At 42.5% G+C, this 24,137-nt stretch overlaps 1 protein-coding gene across 36 annotated transcripts in view; it reads left to right on the top strand.

The window, feature by feature from the left end:
- The window catches only part of LOC137648632 (protein tramtrack, alpha isoform-like), a 363,704-nt gene that overhangs the window by 76,559 nt on the left and 263,008 nt on the right, over positions 1-24,137 (top strand). Inside the window, exons 5-6 of one of the 36 annotated variants that reach the window (XM_068381596.1) lie at positions 16,022-16,384; positions 16,629-16,767. The exons of 26 other annotated variants lie outside the window; for them this stretch is intronic. In XM_068381596.1, coding sequence (XP_068237697.1) covers positions 16,022-16,366 — 345 coding nt within the window. In that variant the 3' untranslated portion in view covers positions 16,367-16,384; positions 16,629-16,767. 9 more of the 36 variants (XM_068381581.1, XM_068381615.1, XM_068381590.1 and 6 more) reach the window with 9 other exon arrangements.

The following is a 24,137-nucleotide window of genomic DNA, read 5'->3' as shown; positions in this document are numbered from 1 at the left end:
GTGTTGTTTTCAGGGGCAGGTGTTGGGATGGCAGTCTACTGGTTTGACACATCAGTCGCATCTGCCAACCCCATCCTCTTCCTCCCACATTGGTGGTGTTCAATGCTTTGTCTGTGGTAAGGTGTTTAATGGCAGCAAGCAAAAGTTCCGGTTGCAGCGACACATGATTATACACACGGGCCAAAAGCCGTTTCATTGCCCTTATTGCCCTCACAGATCAAATATAAAGCAAAACTTGGATGTTCATATTAAAGTTAAACACAGATCCCTCTTTATTAGTGATCCTTTGAATACTACCTCAGCTAAAAGTGCTTAAGTTTATCAGCGTGGGGTTGGACCATTTGCACAATAGTGGCTCTCTCATAAAAGAATACTTACACGTACTTAAAACAAGATATTGTGTTTTTTCTTCTTTAGGCTGTTTGGTAAGTTACTCTGACTTGGACCTTTATGGAAGACTGACCCTTGACTTCAAGGTTTATGCAAGACTGCTGAATTATTTGATGCGATTGTGATGTATAGGATTAAGTTCCAGAAAAGAAGATTTTGACTGAGAAATGTAGCTTGAATAGCAGTGGAAGTAGCAATCATTGCTAGTGTTTGGAAGCTGACTTGCAGTGTGTTGTTGTTTCAGGGGTTGGTGGCAGTCTGGCAGTCAGCGAATGTGACACACCACCCCCTCCTGCCAACTTTAGCTCCTGTTGGTGTTGAGTGTGTAACTTGCGACCCCCTCCTGCCAACTTTAGCTCCTGTTGGTGTTGAGTGTGTAACTTGTGGCAAGACCTTCCGTGGATTCAACCGGAAGTTCCTATTAAAGCGTCACATGATAACGCACACGGGAGAAAAGCCTTTTCAGTGTCCTCATTGCCCCCACAGAGCAAACTTGAAACCTAATTTGGATGTGCACATTAAAAGGAAACACACACGCTCTCTTCATCTAACTTCCGTATATGGGCCCAGAGTCTCCGAAGAACCCAGAGTCTCCGAAGAACCCAGAGTCTTGGAAGAACCCAATGTCTCGGAAGAACCTGGTTTCTCAGAACTCAATGTCCATGAAGAATCCAGTGTCAAGGATGAACCTAGTGTCTCGAAAGAAGTACCATAGACGGAGAATATTTTGTTTACCATATTCCATTTACAAGGTTACAATCAGAATTCAGATTTTTTTTTTTCTTTTTTTTTTTTTCTCTTTTGGTGGTGGTTATCACAACATGCAGAGGCTCGGAAGTTTTGGTTACATTGGAAGGTAAAATATTCCTCCCTGTGTTGCAGGCAGATGGAGGGCAGATGCAGAAAACTTCAGGTACCTGTCTGTTTTGTGGCAAGCGCTTCGCTGGTCTTTCATCATCTTGGCGCCAGAAATTAGAGCGCCATCTTCTCATCCATACAGGAGTCAAACCATTTGGTTGCCTCTACTGCAGTTACCGTAGTGGTAGGAAAGACTCCATGAAGAGACATTGCCGATTAATGCATCCTGATAAAGTGTCCGTCTCCGCCTCATTTATCTGATGCGTAAAAGTTAACGTTGAAGGTATTCCTATGCAATGTTGTCAAGTTTTACGAAAATTATTGTACTATTTAAAAGTAAAGAGGAAAAGTGCCAGCTTTGCTGCCTTTTACTTTTGTACATGAAACGATTGAGAGCATTTTTGTGTTATTATTTTGAGGTGCTAAGTTGTAAACAATAGTTATTCATATAAGAGTCCAGGGAGAGAGGGTGAAGCACTTAGTAGTGGTTTGTGTTGCAGGACTCTAGGGGCTCTCTGGATGTTGGGACGCTGCTTGCCTGTCTGGATTGGGACCGCCGTTGTCGTGTGTGTGGTAAACAGTTCCTGCCAAGCCCCTCGTGGAAGCAAAAGTTGACTCGCCACCTCATGACCCATTCAGGAGAGAAACCCTTCTACTGTCCCTACTGCCCTCACCGTTGTGCACGAAAGGACTCTCTCAAACTGCATATGTCTCGTATGCATAATGCATCCCCGTCAACTTAGTAAATTAATAGAAAGAGAACCAATATTTAAGAAAATAAAAACCAAGGGAACCACCTCTCATTCGTTTTAAACTTCCCAAGAATTTGGAAAGAAATCTCCTTTTAAGGCGGGGACACATGAGTGATATGCGTTTACATTGCAGGTTGATTTAGTCCGTGAAGATTGCGTCCTTTCTGGAGCTGATGCTGAGCTAGTGGATAGACGTCGATATGACGCGAGGAGCCATGCCGTACTGCTGAGTACTGACGGAGGTAGTAGTAATGTAAGCCCTGGCTCAGCAGATAATAATTCCAGGGCATGCAATGTCTGTGGCCACACCTTTTTCGGGATGACCTGGAAACAGAAACTAGAACGACACCTGCTGGTTCACACAGGGCACAAGCCATTTCAGTGCCCCTATTGCCCTCATCGCACAAATCGAAAAGATGCCCTCAAGAACCATGTTGCAACTTTGCATAAATTACATTTGATGTAGATAGTGTATGTAGTTGGTAGACAAAGCTGTATGAGGGAAATACAGTGTAAGACTGTAACTACTTCTGTGCTGTGAGTGCTTTACACACTAGAATAAATGACTTTTAAAGCTTACATTTGCCTATTCCAAGTCTTCAATTTTTTTTCTTTAAATCATATTAATCTATTATGACCCTGAAGGCAGGCTGAACTATATCCATGATGTCTATTATGTTTTAGATTACATATTTCTCTTTAGTGAAGTGATAGTGAAATTGAACCGTTTGTTCCATTTCACCAATCTTACTTTTGTTTTAAGATTTACAATATAGTTTTTAAGTACTATTCAGTATTTTGATCTTAACCTCCCGAAGGGAATTGATAGGCTATACTTTTCCGATATGTGAGCTCAAGTCCATTCACATTTTTAATTATTTTGCACCCAAGAGTAAACTTTTGCCAATCATGGATTTATATGACATTGGAATTATGTTCCAGGTCAACTTTTATATTTCCTTTGTTGTCCTTAAGCTTAACTTGATTTTCCTATGATTGTTAATATAATTTTACTGCAAATTTTACTAAAGTATTACTATGCTCTTAAGTTCTCATTTAATATTACAGTATACCTTCTAATTATGCATTTGCATTCAAGTTACATCTGAGGGTTATTGGTGTCAAGTTGCATTTTTTTTTTTATTAAATTTTGGTGTCTTCACTTGGATTGCTGATTGTTTACTCAGTTCATCAATTGGTTCTCCCAACTTGGAAAATTTAAACTACTGAACTTTTGTGTAGGGAGCTTTGTAAGCATTTGTACTTTATCAGGTCCTTCAATACTCTTATGAGATTATTTGATTTTTTTTATATGGTTTCCGAGATTATTTTTTGCTATTTACATATGATTTATATTATTCAAGTGCGCAGTATCTTGGGCCATGGTGAATGTGATTTTTGTTTGAGAAATGAGAGACTGACTTTGTAAATAAAATTTTATTAAATACAGTGAAAAATCCTGAAAGTTATTTTTCCTTGATATTGAAATATATTTTGTAAGTTTTCCAGGGAGTGGGGTCTTTTATGATGAGCAGTAGTGGTGGATAAAGTGGGTATTTTAACCAAAAAGTGTGATAAATCCTTTTTATAACTCTTTACTGCAATATTGTGGTTAATGCTAATAAGGAGAAATCCTTTCAATGTTAATAAAAATAAAAGTTTGTGATAAATCTTTGGGTTCATAGGGACTTAGAGTCAATCTTGTGATTTTATTAAGGCATTGTTGGCAGAATTAAGGCAATGAAAAGACACTAGTCAACCATAGATGAAGGTTATCAAGAAAACCTAGGGTATCTTAGGCACTATCTAATGTATTAGTACAAAACTGTACTTAGAACATATGAAGTGTTTCAATTTGAATATTTCATGTTCCAAACAACCTATACAATATTTGTTAGATAATGTTTCTTTCTTTTATGCATGAAATTTCTTACTGTGATAGACTGTATGATTGCCAACCCAGAAATCTTGCAGTGGTTTCTGTTCCCTTAGTCATTTTTGTTGTGCCATAGAATGGCAGCTTGGATACTCTTTTGAGAGTTCATGGTTTACTGTAATTGGAGCCTCTCCAGATATACGAAAAGGGTTGTTGCTTGTCTCCTGTTCGGAGTTTCTTTTTGATCTTGGAAATCACTGTTCTTAAGATTGGGTTTATCTCTTATGGCAAACAGTTTGTCATTTAATGGTAACATTCTCAAATTTTTTTCAGTTCCAGCTTTGTGGGTTTTTTTATGTAATAGTGAATATATTGTATACAGTAGAGGTTTAAAAGTATATATGCCTTTATTGGTATGGGATTAATTGACATAGAACTTTAAAGTACAGTACAGTATTTCTGTGCCCTTCCTCATTCAATTCTTTTATTATTTTCATATGAAATGGAGTTATACCCCCCATGATCATCAGCTTTGGATGTTCAGGTGACTTGAAATATGTTTTAAGAGATATCACATGATTCAGATTGACACATCTATTAAAGGTTGGGTTTCCCCTATTGTTTTACTGTGATTATGCTAGCTAAGTTACAACCCAAATTGGAAAAGTAGAATAGTACAAGAATGAATAACAGTTCCTCTCTTGTCTTGATTTGCGAGGCTTTAGGTTTAAAGGTTTTAAATGCTGCTCATGAATGGCAGAGGCAAGGGACAGTTACATCGCCCAATCAAGCAGGACAGTGCCCTAGAGACTGACCATGTATAAATATGATCAGCGCCCAAGCCCCTTCTCCACCCAAGCTAGGACCAAGGAGGGCCAGGTAATGGCTGCTGATGAGACTAAGTTGCAGCGACCAAAGGAACTAACTAGTTTAAGCGGGACTTGACCCCAGTCTGGCATTCACCAGTCAGGGACATCACCGCATCGTCCACCACAACCCTTCATATGTGTCTATTATTAATTTGGGGGTGTGGCTAGTTGGCTGAAAAATATTATTTAGTTCCCTTTCCCATCAACACACACACACACACACACACACACACACACACACACACACACACACACACACACACACACACACACACACACACACACTCACTCTCTCTCTCTCTCTCTCTCTCTCTCTCTCTCTCTCTCTCTCTCTCTCTCTCTCTCTCTCTCTCTCTCATATATATATGAAGGTATTTTAGCTTCCTTGCTTCATGCATAAATGTTTTTATATTTCTAAGGAAATGGTAAACCCCAATCTGAAGTAGTTTCAATGAATCTTACCAAAGATTTGTATGCTCTATGTTTGCTAAACGCTAACCCCTTGACAAAAATTTAAATGGATTTTTTTTTTATTACTATATGATAACTCCCAGCCGACACTAATGTTGTCAGACTCCGGCATGAGACACTTTCATACTGTGGCTTTTCTAAGCACCCCAGTGCATTTTTGGAACTTCATAAGCGTATGAAGCTGTGTTATGTATTGAAACCATTCATTTCTTTTATTGGCTTGGCTTGTGAGATAAGCACGGCACTAGGTAATACAAATTCTATGACCCTCCTTTTTTCAATATTAATCTTACCCGATAATCATGTAGCTGTCAACTCTGTTGCCGACAGAAATCTACGGTCGGGATACGCCAGCGATCGCTATACAGGTGGGGGTGAACACAACAGCGCCATCTGTGGTCAGGTACTCCAGTACTTCTTGTCAACACCACCTCAATTTTTCCTCTGTCGTGCCTCCGGCTAGACCTACATGGATACGCTGTTGATTCTGGAGTTATTGCTCACGATTTGGTGATGTATTTGCTCTAGAGTTTAGCCTTCGCTATTCAGGAAGCTTTATCATTAGCTTAGCAAGTTTTTGGAATTAATTTGATTTAATTTTTTATTTAATTTTGGTGACGAAGAGAGTATGAACTCTCTTTCACTTTTAATGGCCGACCCTTCCCTTAGACGGAAGTGTTGGTGTCGAAGAGAGTATAGACTCTCTTTCTTAATTTTGCTTAACAAAAGTTATAGATTTATTTTATATCTCTCCGCCTTTTTTAGGCCTCTTCGATTAATTTCCTTTTATTATAAACTTATTAAAATTAATTTTTATATTTGTTTATATTCGACCTTTCCTAATAGTAGGCGGTCTTTTCTTGGAACCGAAGTTAATTAACATTGAGCCCGTCATTTCGTTTTTACCTGTTAACATATTATGCTATTTTAATGTTTTTGAAAGAATTTCTTTGATAGTCTCGTACTGTTTTCAAAGTTGAACTAACGTTTTGTTTTGTCTCTGCAGTTGTTGACGTTCAGAACGTTCAACTTGCGCTCTATCGTTACGATAGAGAGAGAGTATTCACGGTGTCACGTTGCAGTAAGAGTAAACCGATTCTAGCGTTTTGTTCATTCTTTCTTAGCTTAAATGGTTTTAATTCTAATAAAGGAACTTTTTATTTGGGAAATCTTTCAGTTTTTTTCCTTTAACAATAATATGTTTTAACGATATATATAATTGGGCTCATCTCTCAGGTTCTAAGTCAAGAGAGAGAGAGAGAGAGAGATAGAGACGGAGGGAGAGAGAGGAGGATAAACGTTTCGTTCAAGCGGGTAACGTTGTTATCGTTTTTGCTCTTCTCCCTAGTCTCTTTAGGGGAAGAAGGTAAACGTTTCTAAAGTTTTATTCTTGTTCCCAGGCTTTATGCGGTGAGAGATTTTAAACGTAGTTTATTTGATCTAGTGTTTAGTCTCTTTTCCAGCCACTGAATTTTTTATCTTTCATTATGTTTTTCTGTTACATTGTAATACTGTTTTCGCAATTACTAACTTTTAATGAAGGATAGAATTGCGTGTTTCAGGTACAAACCACTTAAAGTTTCGAGTTCAGTGAAATAAGTGCAAACAGAAAATCAAAAGTGATAAAGTGATAAGCGCAAAGTGTTACAGTGTTGCGTTCGAGGGTTCGTCTGTTCGTGCCAGTTGTTCGCCTAGTCTGGGACCTCTTACAAGCTCCCAAGCAGGGGAGAAGTAACGTCGAAGGACTTATGGGTTCATCAGGCCTTGATCGACGAACAGACGCTTCCCTCCGTGGTTTCGGGTGTAACCAACTCACATAGCCGACGTGATCACCCCACCCACACAAAGACGAGAGAGCCCATTTATTCCTCGTCTGCGGAAGAGGTTTCTCGCAGAAACCATGGACCAAATCTTGCAGCTTTTAAGTGCAAGTCGGTCCCTTCCGCGCAAGTCCAGGACTTGCTGCAGTACGACAACTGCACACCTCCCAGAGAGGCAAGGTGGTACCGCAACAGGCAGTAACTCCGTCTGTTGCCGCACCAGCTGTTTTAGACCCTCAGTCTCAACGGACAGTAGCTCCGTTTGTTGTTGTCTTTCTTAGACTCTAGTGGTCTATGCTGCAGACAATGCAGTCTCAGCTTGCGGTGTTGATGCAGGAGTTTCAGGCAGAGAAGGTTAGCACACCTCCTCCTGCGAGCGCTCCTCCACCTCTGCGCAGTCCACCCTGCCAGGCGTATGATGTTGAGGCTCCTCCTGCCTCCATGCGTGAGCTGCCGAATTGGGAGTTGCCAGGTACCAGCGCTATGCAGCAACCTCCACTTTCCTTGAGGCAGGAGCCTCTTGCTATGCGGCAACCTCCTCAACCCTTGAGGCAGGAGCCTCATGCTTTGCAGCAACCTCCTCTTCCCTTGAGGCAGGAGCCTCATGCGTTGCGGCAACCTCCTCCATCCTTGAGGCAGCAGCCTCATGCGTTGCAGCAACCTCCACCATCCTTGAGGCAGCAGCCTCAGGCTATGCGGCTACCGCCTCAACTCTTGAGGCAAGAGCCTCAACTCTTGAGGCAAGAACCTCAACTCTTGAGGCAAGAGCCTCAACTCTTGAGGCAAGAGCCTCAACTCTTGAGGCAAGAACCTCAACTCTTGAGGCAAGAGCCTCAACTCTTGAGGCAAGAGCCTCAACTCTTGAGGCAAGAACCTCAACTCTTGAGGCAAGAGCCTCAACTCTTGAGGCAAGAGCCTCAACTCTTTAGGCAAGAACCTCAACTCTTGAGGCAAGAGCCTCAACTCTTGAGGCAAGAGCCTCTCTCTGCGCAGCTACCTCCTCAACCCTTGAGGCAGACGCAACTCTTGAGGCAGGAACCTCATGCTATGCGGCAACCTCCTCTAACCATGAGGCAGGAGCCTCATGCTATGAGGAGCCTCATGCTATGAGGAGCCTCATGCTATGCGGCATCCTCCTCAAACCATGAGGCAGGAGCCTCATGCTATGCGGCATCCTCCTCAACCCATGAGGCAGGAGCCTCATGCTATGAGGAGCCTCATGCTATGCGGCATCCTCCTCAACCCATGAGGCAGGGACCTCATGCTATGAGGAGCCTCATGCTATGCGGCATCCTCCTCAACCCATGAGGCAGGAGCCTCATGCTATGCGGCATCCTCCTCAACCCATGAGGCAGGAGCCTTATGCTATGAGGAGCCTCATGCTATGCGGCATCCTCCTCAACCCATGAGGCAGGGACCTCATGCTATGAGGAGTCTCATACCATGCAGCATGAGCCTCATCCCATGCAGCATGAGCCTCATACCATGCAGCATGAGCCTCATCCCATGCAGCATGAGTCTCATCCCATGCAGCATAAGCCGCACGACATGCAACATGCTCTGCTTACCTTACAGCATGCTCTACATACAGCATGCTCTGCATACAGCATGCTCTGCATACCTTACCGCATGCTCCTCAGTCACACATCTTTGGTTGTTGCCAACTCACTAGACTGTCAAGCAGTTTCATAACGTTGCCTTCTAGTCTGCTGCTTTTACACCAGTGAAACCCTCACTGAGAGAACTTAGCTTTTCTCGGATATGGTTCCTGTAGATGAGAAAGTGCTATTCTCCCTCCTTCTGATATTCCCTTGAGGACTCTGTCATTTGGAGAGGAGCCTTTAGCTGCTTAGCCTCCTATGGACTTTTATTTAAGCATAACATGCTTCCAGGGAGGGTAATGGTTCCACTTCAGTCGCTAACCCCGTCTGTTACCACACCTGCTCCCATAGACCTTGAGCTTTGTTGCAAGACATGCAGTCCAAGCTTAGTCCTTGTTAGAGGATTTTTTGTTTACGGAGTCAGTGTGTCACTGGGAAGACGTTCAACAACCAGCAGAAGTGACTTGTTGTGACGCAGTGCGGCAACCTCAGCAACCCGATAAGGAGTTGTCTGTACGACCCAGACAGTCTAGACAGCTTCGGGTTGTCGCTGTACTTCCTCGCTTCCCCATGGTTGACAGTTCACAGACTGTGCAGCAGTACCATGATCTTGTGTCCGGCTCCGTCAGACGACTGGCTTTTAAGAGCTCCCACAAGTCGTCGCTGTCTGGAGATTCTCAGATGGACTATGGATCTGACCAAGGAACTGGGCCTCCTGGTCAATTTTGAGGAGTCCCAGCTCGTCCCATCCCAGACCATTGTCTACCTGGGTATGGATCTTCAGAGTCGAGCTTTTCGGGCTTTTCCGTCGGCCCCAAGGATCTACTAAGCCCTAGAATGCATCCAGAGTATGCTGAGAAGGAACCGATGCTCAGTCAGGTAGTGGATGAGTCTAACAGGGACACTTTCATCGCTGGCCCTGTTCATCGAGTTAGGGAGACGCCACCTCCGCCCCCTTCAGTATCATCTAGCGGCTCACTGGATAAAGGACATGACGCTAGAGACGGTCTCAGTTCCTGTTTCCGAAGAGAGGAGGTCTACTCTCACGTGGTGAAAGAACAGCTTTCTTCTCAAGGAAGTCTACCTTTGGCTGTTCAGAAACCCGACCGCCGTCTCTTCTCTGACGCATCAGACACGGGCTGGGGTGCGACTTTGGACGGACAGGAATGCTCGGGAACATGGAATCAGGAGCTAAGGACACTTCACATCTATTGCAAGGAGCTGTTGGCGGTTCATCTGGCCTTGATAAACTTCAAGTCCCTCCAGCTTAACAAGGTGGTGGAGGTGGACTCTGACAACACCACAGCCTTGGCTTACATCTCCAAGCAGGGAGGGACTCATTCGTGGAAGTTGTTCTAGATCGCAAGGGACCTCCTCATCTGGTCAAAAGATCGAAAGCTCACGCTGGTAACGAGGTTCATTCAGGGCGATATGAATGTCATGGCAGATCGCCTTAGCCGGAAGGGTCAGGTCATCCCCACAGAGTGGACCCTTCACAAGAATGTTTGCAGCAGACTTTGGGCCCTGTGGGGTCAGCCAACCATAGATCTGTTCGCTACCTCGATAACCTAGAGGCTCCCGTTGTATTGTTCTCCGATTCCAGACCCAGCAGCAGTTCACGTGGATGCTTTTCTGCTGGATTGGTCCCATCTCGACCTGTATGCATTCCCGCCGTTCAAGATTGTCAACAGGGTACTTCAGAAGTTCGCCTCTCGCAAAGGGACACAGCTGACGTTGGTTGGCTCCGCTCTGGCCCGCGAGAGAATGGTTCATAGAGGTACTGCAATGGCTGGTCGACATTCCCAGGACTCTTCCTCTAGGAGTGGACCTTCTACGTCTACCTCACGTAAAGAAGGTACACCCAAACCTCCACGCTCTTCGTCTGACTGCCTTCAGACTTTCGAAAGACTCTCAAGAGCTAGGGGCTTTTCGAAGGAGGCAGCCAGAGCGATTGCCAGAGCAAGGAGGACATCCACTCTTAGAGTCTATCAGTCTAAAGGGGAAGTCTTCCGAAGCTGGTACAAGGCCAATGCAGTTTCCTCAACCAGTACCACTGTAACCCAGATTGCTGACTTCCTGTTACATCTAAGGAACGTAAGATCCCTTTCAGCTCCTACGATTAAGGGTTACAGAAGTATGTTGGCAGCGGTTTTCCGCCACACAGGCTTGGATCTTTCCACCAACAAAGATCTACAGGAACTCCTTAGGTCTTTTGAGACCTCAAAGGAACGTCGGTTGTCCACTCCAGACTGGAATCTAGACGTGGTCCTAAGGTTCCTTATGTCATCAAGATTTGAACCTCTCCAATCAGCCTCTTTTAAGGACCTCATTTTAAAAACTCTTTTCCTCGTGTGCTTGACAACAGCTAAAAGAGTAAGTGAGATCCACGCCTTCAGCAGGAACATAGTTTTCACATCTGAAACGGCTACATGTTCCTTGCAGCTCGGTTTTTTGCTAAACGAGCTTCCTTCACGTCCTTGGCCTAAGTCGTTCGAGATCCCAAGCCTGTCCAACTTGGTGGGGGACGAACTGGAGAGAGTACTTTGCCCAGTTAGAGCTCTTAGGTACTATCTAAAAAGGTCATAACCTTTACGAGGACAATCAGAAGCCTTATGGTGTGATATCAAGAAGCCTTCTCTTCCAAGGTCTAAGAACTCAGTTTCTTACCTATTCAGGCTCCTGATTAGGGAAGCACATTCTCATCTGAAGGAAGAAGACCTTGCTTTGCTGAAGGTAAGGACACATGAAGTGAGAGCTGTGGCTACTTCAGTGGCCTTCAAACAGAACCGTTCTCTGCAGAGTGTTATGGATGCAACCTATTGGAGAAGCAAGTCAGTGTTCGCATCATTCTATCTCAAAGATGTCCAGTCTCTTTACGAGAACTGCTACACCCTGGGGCCATTCGTAGCAACGAATGCAGTAGTAGGCGGGGGCTCAGCCACTACATTCCCATAATCCCATAACCCTTTTAACCTTTCTCTTGAATATTTTTTATGGGTTGTACGGTCGGCTAAGAAGCCTTCCACATCCTTGTTGATTTGGCGGGTGGTCAATTCTTTCTTGAGAAGCGCCGAGGTTAAAGGTTGTGATGAGGTCCTTTAGTATGGGTTGCAGCCCTTTATACTTCAGCACCTAAGAGTCGTTCAGCATCCTAAGAGGACCGCTACGCTCAGTAAGGAAGACGTACTTAATAAAGGCAGAGTAATGGTTCAAGTCGTCTTCCTTACCAGGTACTTATTTATTTTATGTTATTTTTGAATAACTAATAAAATAAAATACGGGATACTTAGCTTCTTTGTTAACATGTATGCTGGTCTCCACCCACCACCCTGGGTGTGAATCAGCTACATGATTATCGGGTAAGATTAATATTGAAAAATGTTATTTTCATTAGTAAAATAAATTTTTGAATATACTTACCCGATAATCATGATTTAATTGACCCACCCTTCCTCCCCATAGAGAACCAGTGGACCGAGGAAAAAATTGAGGTGGTGTTGACAAGAAGTACTGGAGTACCTGACCACAGATGGCGCTGTTGTGTTCACCCCCACCTGTATAGCGATCGCTGGCGTATCCCGACCGTAGATTTCTGTCGGCAACAGAGTTGACAGCTACATGATTATCGGGTAAGTATATTCAAAAATTTATTTTACTAATGAAAATAACATTTTTCCACTGATGCTTGAGCTAATTACTAAAAAGCAGATTTCAGTGTAAAAGGTATATATACAGCTAGAGAATTGGGCTTACGTCGCAGATAGTTGTTTCTACTGAAGTTAAGAATGGTTTGGAGCTGATTTTCTAAACATTTGAAATACTACGGGTCTTTTTGCCAGATGGCAGTCACAAAAAAAACAATTGCAGATGATATTGTTTAAATGAAAAAATTAAGATAGAATGTGTTTTTTTAGGAGGAAATTGTTAATTCACTCTTTATGCAATGAAAACATTGATCTATATTGATAGAATGATTTAAGATTAAGTTGGCTTAGGGATCATTTTGTTGAGGATAAATGAAAATGGATCTTTTACAATTCTTTGCTGAATTGGCTAATTAAATGCAAGTACAGTAGTTAAATGATTGGGGATTTACCATTCAAGTTCTACTGTAGTTTGTGATGTGTTAGATAACTTTCATCCATAGACATTAAAGGTTGACTGTGATGATAGTTTTTAAAAAGAATTCTCTCATTTCATATTCTTGGGTAATCATTCCTACACAAGATCATTACGTTGGTTAAAGAATGGGTACACATACTGAATGTGCGAGAAGTCAAATGTATTGGCTTTTCATGAGGGGGGGTTGGCCAGGGCTCAGAATAGTTCTTTCATTGTCACCAAATATTCCCCAAGTATCTATAAAAGGGATTTTGACGAAGGAAAAATCTTAATTTATGAAAATTGATGTTGGAGTTTTCTTCTTTAATAATATAGCCTTCTGTGATATTTTAAAAGTGTCTTTAAATTCATAGCTGCTCCTCTAGAAGACAGTCTCGACTAAAAAATTTGAAAATAAAAAATGTAATTCATCTGTATCGATACAATAATGTTGTCTTGTATAGCACTCTCCAGTCATGTAAGGCCACTTCCTTCCCAGGTGGTAGCCTTTGTGAACCTTTGGCTACCTTAATTGTAATCACCCAGTGTACCTCAGTCGTCAGTCGTCGACAGTGGTAAAAAGTATTAATGAAAATATTGATTTTATCCAAATATGGCAATGATTTTCATCAGTGCTGCCAGGTTTTGAAAAACTTTTGAAATAGATAAATATTGGAATTCTAGATAATGCATTAAACGGCAATTGTCTCATAAATGGTTACCTGCGGAAACAATGCTCTCGTTGTTGGTAGGGGAAATTTACAAAGTTAACTGCTGATGGACATTCAATAGTACATTTCACCTTGCCTCCCTCTCCTTTTACTCAGTAATTCTAATGGAGTGTTGAAACTATAATTAAACTCTGGTACTGAATTTGAAAAGATTTACAAGTCCATTTTATATTCCTTGCACTTTTTGTTCTTAATTTTCAAGCGTTTTTGGAAATGTTTTGAAATTCTTGTTTATGGAAGCAATCAGAATTTTTATTGCTCTTGAAAAAGAAGAGTAAACAGTGGTGATATTCCAGCCAAGTACATTTGGCATTGGGTGAGAAGTCTCCTGAGACACCAAAAAGGATACTTATACAAACTTACTTGCCTTTTTTTTTAATACTATTTATTGGAGCCACATTATGGTTCATGTTTGAGAAGTATCAGTGATATTTTTTTATGCGGTACAGTTTTGGTGAATGTAAGTGGTATTTTACAAAGAATAATGACTGTTAAGTATCTAAATGAATTTATACAGGGCATAAGGTTGCTGCTTTATTGGGGTAGTATATTAAACACTTCTTATTACAGTATTAGATAGGCGAACCAGACCACTGAGCATGTCGTAACATATTTCCTACGTAGTCATCAATTTTTGTTTTCAAACCATTAATAACAACATACTTTACCTTCTTTTTTAAACTTCATAGAAACAAAATATTTGATTAATAATCTCCTTGAAGTGAACAATTTATTCTTGATGTTTCATGTACAGATTTTAATAGTATTCTTCCAACAAGTTCGAGAAATTGTCTTTGGTAAACACAGATGTTAAAACAAAAGGGTTTGACTTTATTTTTCTTTGTGCCAGGAACATTTCTTCCCATGGGTAATTCTGGAAAGTTTGGACAGTCTGTTGCACATGATTACTTGAGAGACAAGCCATCAAGTTTCACTGGTTAGAAAGTACATATAGAGGGTGGGATGATGAAGCAAAGTCCAGACTGAGCTTCCACTCGTATTTTGCAGGAGGCGGTTGTTCTTGGGGATGGCTGCAGTTGGGCGCAGGGAAACATCTTGGTGTGCTCTCTCTGTGGAAAGACAGCCCAAGGTCGAAATCGACGGCAGAATATGGACAACCACCTTCTTACTCACACGGGGGAGAGACCATTCCAGTGTACAGTTTGTTCTTATCGATCCACTCAGTTTGGTAATCTCAAGCGCCATGTCCGTGCTGTTCATAAAGAAGTCTTGGAAGACACACTCAGTAATTCCGGGACCACCAGCGAACAGTGTTCAGATTTGGGCTTTGGCCCACCTCAGACTCCTTTTTATCGCAACCTCCCCATTTCCACCCCCAACATTACCATTTCATCTTATTCACAGTCCTCTGCACAGAAAGCCGATATAAGTTGTGCAAACCTATCTGCATTTAGTGCCACGTCTCAGACTAGTCAGTTTGGGAGAGAGAATGATCCACCTTTTGGATTACAATTGCACCAAAAAACCGATTCTGGGGTGCCTTCAGAGTCAAACTCTTGAAGTATATGTTGCTTACTTTGTGAGTTGGAATTATCTAAATCTAAATTTTACATTGTTTTACAAATAGCAAAGTGTTAATTCTACAGTATGTAGTAAACTGTACATGAAAGTTTTGAATTATATTAAAAATGGCATTTTAGCAGCATCTGTTTGGGAATTGTGGTGGGAAATTTCTTTGAAACAGCATCGGCAATTAGGAGTTAGTGAGGTGTTATTTGTGTTGCAGGAGACTGTGCATGGGATGGCGGAAGGGGTGGCGACGCGAATGGTGGCCTGTCCCATGTGTTCCAAGGTCTTCCAAGGGACTAAGCGCAAGTACAGACTTGATAGACATATGCTTGTTCATTGGGGATTGAAGCCATTCAAATGTCCACACTGCCCATATCGTGCCACTCAGCAGGGCAACCTGAACAGACATTTGCGGAACGTACACTCTCAAAGGCCTGACTTGTCACTGGAAGCAGATGAACCCTTCCATCCCGGTTCCCCTAGCAGCCTCGATCCTCCTCCTCCCTCGCAGTTGAATTATCACTGCCGACTTCCTCCACCTCCACCACCACCTCCCCTTCAACTCCATGGGTCTCGGGAAATAGACATGGTCGTGAAAGATAACTTTCCATTGTGTAATGAAGATAAGAGTCACAGCAGTAAACATTTCTATGTAGAGGAAAGTACGAAGATGAATGCAGCGTCATGAATGCCCGGTTTGTTGTAGGTGAATTTGGTTTACTTTTAACTTTCTAAAAGAAGAGAAATTACATCTTTTATGCATCATTTTGATATTTACTACTTGTGCATTGTTGTTGTTGTTGTGGGGAAGGTGTGCTACATAGCTTAGTTTTGATAATCAATTCTATGTATTTATGTGATATCTAGTGATCAAAAGCTCCCATCTTAAAATTTTGAATGACCAATAATATAAAAGAAGGTACCCTGGACATGTGGTCACTGCTGCCCCCCTTTATTTGAAGTAAAAAAAAAAAAGCTTTCTCTTAAGAGAAGTGACCTGACTAAGGCCTGGTGTGTTGCAGGCGGCGCTTTTGGAGGTGGAGGCAGTATTAGGGGACGAGGACGCGATGCCAGCTGATGTTCCTGTGGAAGGTGGCGACAAGACACACTTCATTCTTAACGTCTCTGGGGCGAGTGTCGCTTCATGTCAGGTCTGTGGCAAAGAGTTCCAGGGTACCAAGCGAAAGTATCGTTTGGAACGTCACATGGCCATTCACACAGGAGAAAAACCCTTCTGTTGTACTGTTTGTGATTATCGTGCCAATCAGAAGGAGCATCTAAGTCGACACATGAGGAATCTTCATAGACTCCATCCATCCTCTCAAGATCTTAGCCTTGTGCCTCATGCTCATGCTACAGCCATCTGATCATTACTTATGCTAAAGGTGTGAATTAGTTATTTATATATCAAGAAGATCGTGTTTGTTTAGTGTTTAAGCAAGTTCATTTTAAGCTAGATTTTACTTCAGTAGTCAAAATAGATAAAAGATACCTGGATTATTTCCATGGTTTAATCTCTTGTATTGTTGATAATACAAAACCCATTAGCGCTAAAGTAGTATTTTGTCATAGCGTGGGCAGTAGTTCAAGCTTAAGTGAAGTCTATAGGTGGTGGCTTCTCCATTGCAGGATTTGGAGGACGGAGTGGATCGCTGTGCCCTTTGCAGCAAAGAGTTCACGGGGAAGAATAGACGAAATAACCTGGTACGCCATGTGAAGACCCACACAGGGGAGAAACCCTTTTCATGTCCCTGTTGCCCCTACCGTGCCGTCCGCAAGGAGCACATGATCAGGCACTTGAAGAAAGGTTCATGTGTATATCACCGTTTCAGAGCAGGGGAGGAGGGGTCGGACGGCTCGTCTAGAGAATCGTGCGATGCACGTGTTAGGGCTGTGGTTAGTATGTACCTAGCTCAGCTTTTAACAAATGTTGGAACTTACAGCAGCCGTCATACAGAGCCAGAACCAGATCTAGCTAGGTCTTAGAAGTTGTGAAACAAAAGTTCTCATTCCAAACTACTACTACTACTACTACTACTACTACTACTACTGAACTACTGCTGCTGATGCTCAGTGTTTGTTGCCAAATTCATGTTAAGTACTGTAGTAAATTAATATTGATTGTTTAGATAGATTGTAGAGAGATATTGTCCAAGTCTCTTCTGTGCATTCTAAGCAAATAGAAGTCACTGTCTTGTCCTGGATGCACTTGACAAAAATGTATTTGGAAGAAGTTCAGTGCACTAGCATTCTTTTCTCTTTCTCCCCTCTCTCCATTATTCTATTGTTTACCCCATGGCATTCCTTAGAAAACAAAAGTAGATCTATGCTAAGGTTTTATTTCCTTAGATTTATTTTTACAGCTGATTTGTCTTTCCAAACAAAAGATAGAATACTGTTTCTTGCTTTGTATACATTGTAATAAAAAAGGTTCTTAAGAAAGATGAGATAGCATTAGTAGCTTTTTTATGCAAGTGTCTTTTGATAATAAAAAAGATCGGTTATTTATGCTCTTTCCTTTGTCTCCTAATTTACATACTACTGTATATGAGAATTCTCATCAAGAAAGTTTGGTTGCAGGAAGTTATAACACGTCAATTCACTTTTTTATTTTTTTTCTCGTGACCATGAGGGACATCACTTTCAATTTATTCTGAATTCCCTTGAAGTGGATAGTGATGATTTTTCTGATAAGTGATATGTAGAAATGGCTCAATTTGATATCAAGGTCTGGTACTCTTTGTTATAGTAAATAACTGTTCATTATAGTGCTTTTATTGTTAATTCTATTTAACAATATTGTACGTAGTTCACGTAGGAGGAATAGACCTAAAACAGTTTTATCCTAATGTTATAGAAATTAGATTCAGGTAATATTTGTGATTTGTTTTTCATTTTGGTAATTGTAGCTCTTTATCATGAATTGATACTAGCTGTGAAGTTATTTACTTTGAAGAGAAATTAATGTCCACTCAAATGATGTTGCATGCAAAATTGTGTGCTTTTGATAAATATTGCATAGAAACATAGAATCTGTTATGCCAGAAGTTATTGTACCACAAGGTTGGGTTCAATTGCCTGTTTATTTATTGTGTATTAGGGAATATGGTCAACTCTTGAGAAGAATAGGATGTTGCAATTATCCAGGGGAAGCATTTGTTTTTTCAATGTGGAGGGGGATAGAAGTAGCACCGATCCCCGTCTCCAGCCGAAGCTCGATTGAATGGAAGGATTTATTAACTAGACTCAATCTCTATGGTTGATCAGCCACTTCTTGAAGGATGAAAGATTGCAATAATTATTAGAAATGGGAAAAGAAAGTATATGTAATTATGTATTAAGAGAGTAAACATCACCTTATTGATGTATTAGTATGGTTTCACAGTAAATAACTTCTGAGGGTACTAAAGTCAATCATGCTGTAGGATAAGGAGGCGTCCTAATTTGCGATTGATTAAGTTAGGTATTGGGCTCCCCAACTTGGGTTTTGTTCAGATTTGCAATTGAAACCAAATCGGTTCTTGATATTGTCCGTGTAAAACAGGACCCTCTTGAGATTTTACATAATTATTATTAATGAAGATTTCTAATGTCTGAAAGTTTTATTTTTCAATGATATCACTTTTCTGGGTCGACCTGTGACGGCCGGTGAAAAGAGTCCTTCTTTACACTTTTCTGATATAAATCTTCCAAATATACCAGAGAAAGATAAAAGCATGGAATGCAGAGGTTACTACCCTCGCGCGAGCACCTCGTGGGTGTCGTGTATACATCAGGGGTGTGTGAAAACCACTATTCACAGGCTGTCTTCCATTTAGATAATTCCTTCATCAAAGGGAAGGGCCGTAACAAAGGTCCCAGAAACCACACTTGGACCACGCCACCGTCACCCACACGAGCGCCCTCTAGGTTATCCTTCTGTTTTGGACTTGCCCGCGTAGTCGTTTTTTTTTTTTTTTTTGTGCTCGGTGTTTTTCAAGTGTTTGTCGTTAATTCATCATGACTGACGCTGCTACTTCACCTTTACCAATGTTAAGTACCATAGTTTGTTTTGACAGCTTTTTTCAGTACCGGGCATTTGTTCTCTTTCCAGTAATGTGGATTTTAATTTTGGAAGCGGCTTGGCCTTCCTCGGTGATGGCAGCCATGTTGGATTCGTTCCCTTCGATAGTATTTAAAGTTAATATTGCCCATCTGGTACTCTGTCATCTAGGTTATATCACTTACGTTTTATGACCATTATTATTATCATTATTTTATTATTGTTTTTACTATGGTATTTGTTGCTAGCAAGTCCAATTTGGACGAACGAAGAATAACGTTCTTGCCTTTGTTATAGTTTACGTACACGCCTCGGGAAGGTGGTCGTTTTAGACTATATCTTTATATTTATTTGTTACGCTGTCGTTATTCTTCGTTCTTGGTTATTATAATTTTATCATTATTCTTATATCATATTATTGTGTGCTTTTGGTTCTTTGTAATGTAACCATGAGAGCGTGAGCATGGAGTTCTCGGTTTCTGTTACTACAGTTACGAGTTACCCTTTCTCTCGTTTTCTTTCTTAAGCTCGAGTAAGGAGAGGTGGATTTCCCGTTTTCCGTTTTATACGCTTACGAGTTATCCCAGCCTCCTCTTCGTCTCCGGGTTTATGATATTACGTTTGATGGTATTTACGTTTTATTGATGTGGTTACTGTTAATATACCTAGCATTATTAATAGGTTCCGTTAGTGTATGAGTCATTATTTTGGGATCGCTTTATGCCGCCACCCGTAGTTCCGTTCTCTTCGGAACGTTCACCGCCTTGAGTTATACTCCGCTATAATGGATACTCATTGTTTTGGGAACTAGTCAGATATTTGGAGTGCAACGGTGAAACCCGGCACTCAGACTCCGGCTTCGGCCTTATGCACACGAACCTTTTTTCATGATTAATCTCAATTTCATTACTGTATTACGGTCCTTTTTCACCGAATCTCATGCTTCACCGTAACTCACACAGACGTTTAGCATTGAGGTTAACATTATCTTACCGCTGGTGTTCACGATTTCACTATTACGGACCTTTGTCACCGGATCTCCGGTGTCACCGGGGATCACTCAGACATTCAGAACCACTCAGTCGTTCAGAACCGAGGTTCTGCCATGCCGGCTCTTAAAGAGTCGGACCCCACCTCGGGGAGTCCCTATCCTCGCTTTATCCCACTGAGACCTTGTTTCGGATATTCACGAAGAACCTATTTCTGTCCTACCAAATCGACCTACACCCCTTGTGGTCTGCTCAGGTTAGTTGTTGGAAATACGTTCTGTCTGAGGCCTCTATCAGACATGAACCGAACAGGCTGATAGCTTCCTCCTGCTGGGGTAAAACCCTCTTCCCTCAGGAGGAGGTGAACAAGGTTCTACAAGATGATACGAGAGCAAACCAAAATAGCAGGTGAGGCGGGGCCTCACTGCCAAAAAGAAGGTCGAAGCCCAAAAGCAAGCTTTCTTCAAGAAGAAGCAGAGATTTACCCCTTACAAGACGAACCAGGGTCACTGCCATCAATCGTCAGTTACCCACTCGTCATCACAGTCTCCCTCTGCTTCGACGTCTCTGCATCCGAATCCCCCTCATCAGGTGGTCTACCTCACTGATTCCCCAGGTACACAACCCAACCCCGTTTGGATGCCCTCGCCTGCATACAACCCTAGCTCCGAACCCTCAGGTTCCTTTCGTGGACACCAGAGGGGAAGCTACAGGGGTAGAGGACAGTTCCGCCATCGAGGCGGACCTAGGTCAAAGGGGGCTCGGGTAAGGAAAGGACCTAGATTCACTCCCTCACAACGAGGTGGTCCCGGTAGGGGGGAGACTTTACTACTTTCGAGACCATTGGACCTTCAGTCCGTGGGCTCATAGCATAATCTCTAAAGGTTTGGGGTGGAAATGACCACAAGGTTCTCCTCCTCCACCAGTGACCTTCTCCCAGAAACCCACTCCCATCCTGAAAGAGTACACCACAGAGTTACTCAAGAAGAAAGCAATCAAACGGGTTCGATCACTGAAGTTCCAAGGCCGCCTGTTCACAATTCCGAAGAAAGGCTTGTCGGCATTGAGAGTGGACCTGGACTTGTCAAAGCTAAACTCTTACATTCTCTGCGACAAGTTCCGGATGTTGACTATCTCTCAGGTACGGACCTTACTTCCCCGTGGGGCCGTCACCACCTCTATCGACCTTACCGACGCCTATTATCATGTGCCAATAGCTCGAAACTTCTCTCCTTATCTGGGTTTCCGCCTAGGCAAGAAAGCCTTTGCGTTCAAAGTCATGCCCTTCGGCCTCAACATTGATCCCAGGATATTCCCAAAACTGGGAGAGACATTGTTGGAACAACTCAGGAACCAAGGGATACAGATCATTGCTTATCTGGACGGTTGGCTCATTTGGGCCCGGTCGGCCATAGAAGGCAACAGAGCTACGAAGGAAGTACTTCGATTTCTCTCCAACCTGGGATTTCGGATCAATCTCCAAAAGTCCCGCCTGCAACCATCAGGCCACTTACAATGGTTAGGCATTCAGTGGGACCTTTCGAAGCACACGTTGTCTCTCCCTTCCAAAAAGGTAAGAGAAATAGCTTCCAAGATCAAGAATTTTCTCAAACACAAACAGGTGTCCAGAAGAGCCTTAGAAAGAATCTTCGGCCTTCTCCAATTCACTTCAGTAACAGATCTCCTATTAAAAGCCAAACTCAAAGACATCAATCAAGTTTGGAGAAAGAGAGCTACAGTACCTTTAAGAGACAAGGTCTCGAAGATTCCCTCTGTCTTTAAAATGAGACTACGCCCATGGTCCGAACCGAAGAACTTCTCCAAATCGGTTCCTCTACAATTCCCACCTCCACAAGTGACATTCCATACAGACGCATCTCTAAGTGGATGGGGGGATTACTCCGAACACCAGATGTTTCAGGGCTCTTGGTCACCCGCCATGAAACAGTCCCATATCAATGTTCTCGAAGCCATGGCAGTGTTCTTGACCCTGAAGAGACTCTCCTCCGAGGTCGACCCACATCAGAGTAGTGTCAGACAGCACAGACGTAGTACACTGCGTCAACAGAGGCGGATCCAAGTTACCCAACTTGAATCAGATCCTGGTCACTATCTTCGACTGGGCAACAGAAAAGAACTGGTTCCTGTCAGCAACTCACCTAGCGGGAGTCCAGAATGTGAGAGCGGACTCACTATCCAGGACGAAACCACTGGAGTCAGAATGGTCTCTAGACATAATTTCATTCCGGTGGATACTCAGGCTGGTTCCGGACCTCCAGGTAGATCTATTCGCAACTCAGATGAATCACAAACTTCCTTGTTATGTGACCCCAACCCTGGACCCTCAGGCTTATGCCATGGATGCATTAACCCTGGATTGGAACCATTGGAAGAAGGTTTACCTATTTCCCCCAGTGAATCTTCTAATGAAAGTTTTACACAAACTACGCTCCTTCCGGGGGGCAGTGGCTTTAGTACCACCTCACTGGCCAAAGAACAGTTGGTTTCCTCTCCTCCTCGAGTTGAAACTCCGTCCCTTCCGGATCCCATTCCCCAAACTAACCCAAGTAATCCAAACTCACTGTGTCAGATTCCTCAAGGATAGCCAAAACTCTAACTTTGTGGACTACATGAAGTTTGCAGCTCGTAGAGACGCGAACATTGACCCGGACAACGTTCTCTTCATCGAATCAGACAAAAGGGACTCGACAATTCGTCAATATGATTCGGCCGTTAAGAACTAGCAGATTTCCTAAGAGTTCAGACCATACTCATATGTCTCCGAATTTAGCCATCTCTTTCTTGAGGTTCCTATTTGACAAAGGCCTAGCAGCTAGCACTTTAACCACCATCAAGTCAGCTTTGAAGAAGATCTTCCTTGTTGGGTTTAACATTAACCTAGCTGATTCCTATTTCTCATTTATTCCAAAAGCATGTGCTAGGCTTCGACCTTCGGTTCGGCCACAAAAGGTCTCTTGGTCTCTGAACGATGTCCTCAAACTTGCGACGGACACGGACAATGAATCCTGCTCTTATATCACTCTTCTTAGGAAGACTTTATTTCTAACGGCTTTGGCCTCAGGTGCTGGAATATCAGAACTAGCAGCTCTCTCACGAAACCCGGAAAAAATAGATTTCCTCCCTTCAGCCGAAGTACTCCTTTCTCCAGACAAAGCTTTACTAGCTAAAAATGAGGATCCGCAAAATAGGTGCTCCTCTCGGAAGATTATCCTTCTTCCCCAGGATCCTTTCTCTGTGTCCAGTCACTACTCTCAGGGCCTTTTTAGCTAGAACTGCCACCCGCTCGTCTGGCCCCTTGGTTATCAGGGAACAAGGAGGTACTACAGTATTTCCATTCACGGTATCAGGCAACAAATCCTCTACTTCATTAAACATACTAATCCGGAATCATTTCCCCAGGCTCATGATATACGGTCAGTAGATACCTCCATCAATTACTTCCAGAACAGGGACTTTGATGACTTTAAAAAAATATACGGGTTGGAAATCACCTATGGTTGTCAAACGCCACTATCTAAAGAACTTACAGGCCCTTAAATACCCGACGGTGGCAGCGGGGAGTCTTATCTCTCCCCATTAATTTCCTCTTCTTCCTTTCTTCCATTTCTTCTCTTCTCCCTCCTACCCGCCACTCACACCACGTCGCCACTCTCCTGGGTAGTTCGTTAGCCCTATGATATTTACCATGTTTAATACCTATGGTTTTAACTGTTATTGTAGTTACCGTTCCTTTAATGTTTAGATATGCTTAGACATGTAAGGTTTGATGCCTTTTGCGTTTCGACACTCAGTTGATTCCTTGTCTTCATATTTATTTTGCCTTTCGTTCCCTATGTCATTGGGCTAGTTGGTAATTTGAGGTTTACTTACATTATTATATTATATTATTGTCATACATGGTGTTTGTATTCTCCTCATTATGTTATTACTTTATTGGGCTTGGAAGGCATTCTCTGGTACATTTTCACCGGCCGTCACAGGTCGACCCAGAAAAGGGATTTTGACGAAGGAAAAATCTATTTCTGGGGAGAGACCTGTGACGCCCGGTGAAACCCTTCCCGGTTATTTCTGTACGGACCCACCCTT

Source organism: Palaemon carinicauda, chromosome 10 (assembly GCF_036898095.1).
Source record: "Palaemon carinicauda isolate YSFRI2023 chromosome 10, ASM3689809v2, whole genome shotgun sequence".
Lineage (NCBI taxonomy): Eukaryota > Metazoa > Arthropoda > Malacostraca > Decapoda > Palaemonidae > Palaemon > Palaemon carinicauda.
This window is presented reverse-complemented; position numbering and strand designations above follow the sequence as displayed.